The sequence below is a fragment of the Rattus norvegicus genome, chromosome 3, assembly GCF_036323735.1.
Source record: "Rattus norvegicus strain BN/NHsdMcwi chromosome 3, GRCr8, whole genome shotgun sequence".
In the NCBI taxonomy this organism is placed as follows: domain Eukaryota; kingdom Metazoa; phylum Chordata; class Mammalia; order Rodentia; family Muridae; genus Rattus; species Rattus norvegicus.
Genome location: NC_086021.1, coordinates 94,236,200 through 94,238,089, shown reverse-complemented (window position 1 = coordinate 94,238,089; position 1,890 = coordinate 94,236,200). Strand labels below are relative to the sequence as shown.

The following is a 1,890-nucleotide window of genomic DNA, read 5'->3' as shown; positions in this document are numbered from 1 at the left end:
ATATCCACTTATCAATTAGTGCATACCATGTATGTTTTTGGGTTACCTCATTCAGGATGATATTTTCCAGATCCATCCATTTCCCTATGATTTTCATAAAGTCATCGTTTTTGATAGCTAATAGTCCATTGTGTAGATGTACAACATTTTCTGTATCCATTCCTCTGTTGAAGGGCATCTGGGTTCTTTCCAGCTTCTGGCTATTATAAATAAGGCTGCTATGAACATAGTGGAGCATGTGTCTTTGTTATATGTTGGTCCTGCCAAGACTGAACTCCCAGTGAACATGATTGTTGGGGGGGGGGCGGTAATGGGAGGAGGATGGGGAGGGGAACACCCATATAGAAGGGGAGGGGGAAGGGTTAGGGAAATGTTGGCCAGGAAACCGGGAAAGGGAATAACAATTGAAATGTAAATAAGAAATACTCAAGTTAATAAAAATGGAGAAAAAATCAATAAAATAAAATAAAATGAATAAAATAAAATGTCTGGTTTAATATAGTGAACAGTAACATATATTCTAATTGAGACCCATATACATATCACTAGGTATAAGGCACATTAACAGGACATTTGCCTTTTTCTTATCTAAATTATAAACACCTTCAAGAAACTGTGTGATGGTGGAAAACAGTGAAGCCATTCATCCTGCTTCCTTCACTTCCTGTTATATGGTAACATAGTCTCTTGATGGCATTCTTCATCTCCTTGTTTCTGAGTGTATAAATGAGGGGGTTGAGCATGGGAGCGATGATAGTATAAAAGAGAGCAAATACTTTGTCTTCTGGTAATGTAGTTGCTGGTCGAATGTAAATAAACAGTAGAGGAGCAAAGAAAAGGACTACCACGGTGACGTGTGAACTGCAAGTGGAAAGAGCTTTGCGACGATTTTCTGTAGAGTAAGACCTAACAGTGTATAAGATCACAGCATATGATATCAACAAGACCAAGAAAGTCACTAAGCCCATCAAGCCGGAGTTAGCAATGACCAAGAAACCAATTTTTCTGGTGTCAGTACAAGCCAGTTTGAGCAGAGGGTACACATCACAGAAATAGTGATCTATTACATTGGGTCCACAGTAGGGTAAGAACACTGCCAGGAGAAACTGACCGAAGGAATGCAGAAATCCCCCAGCGCAGGAAGCAACAATTACAGCATCACACTTCTGCCTGTTCATGATGATGGTGTAGTGCAGGGGCTTGCAGATGGCCACATAGCGGTCATAGGCCATTCCTGTGAGAATAAAGACCTCAATGCCCCCAAAGAAGTGCATAGTGAAGAGCTGTGTCATGCAACCATTGTAGGAAATTGACTTTCTTGTTGCTACTAAGTTTTTAATCAGGTTCGGTGTCACAGTGGAGGTGTAGCACAAGTCAGAAAGTGCAAGGTAACTCAGAAAGAAATACATAGGCTGGTTGAGAAGGTGACTACATGTAACAGAAATAATGATAAGTAGGTTCCCAAATAAAATTGCAATGTAACAAAGTAAAAATAATACAAAGCAGATAATTTGTATTTCTTTTGTCTGAGAAAATCCTAGGAGAAGAAATTCTGTGATATTAGTCCTATAGTCCATGATTCACAGTATCTGTATCTATCTGAAATTAGATAAATTATAAACAAGTGAGAAATATGTTCATCACAGTGCTAAATATTGTCCCCTTTATGAGAGAGGATTAGATTAAAAATGTACAGGGTTTTAAGAAATTTAGTATTACATTTTTATTTAAAAAAGATTTCCAAGAGAATTTTTATAACTCCGTAAAAATACAAATTTCAGCTAAATATTCTTACTTCTTGAGATGAATATTAATGTTCTAGGATAATTATTATACTTGTGTAATCATTCAATAGTCATGCATTATCCAATAAAAATGTACAAGAAATCA

General features: G+C 37.0%; 1 protein-coding gene across 1 annotated transcript; it reads right to left on the bottom strand.

Annotated features, from left to right (window-relative positions):
• Window positions 1-605: 605 nt before the first annotated feature.
• Or4p7 (olfactory receptor family 4 subfamily P member 7) lies at window positions 606-1,577 on the bottom strand. Its single transcript, NM_001000338.1, has one exon. The coding sequence runs from the start codon at window positions 1,575-1,577 to the stop codon at window positions 606-608; it is 972 nt and encodes a 323-aa protein (NP_001000338.1).
• Window positions 1,578-1,890: the final 313 nt, after the last annotated feature.

What these genes read in the sequence shown, in the direction of transcription:
- Or4p7 (NM_001000338.1), bottom strand. Translation starts at nt 1,577, where the DNA reads ATGGACTATAGGACTAATATCACAGAATTTCTTCTCCTAGGATTTTCT.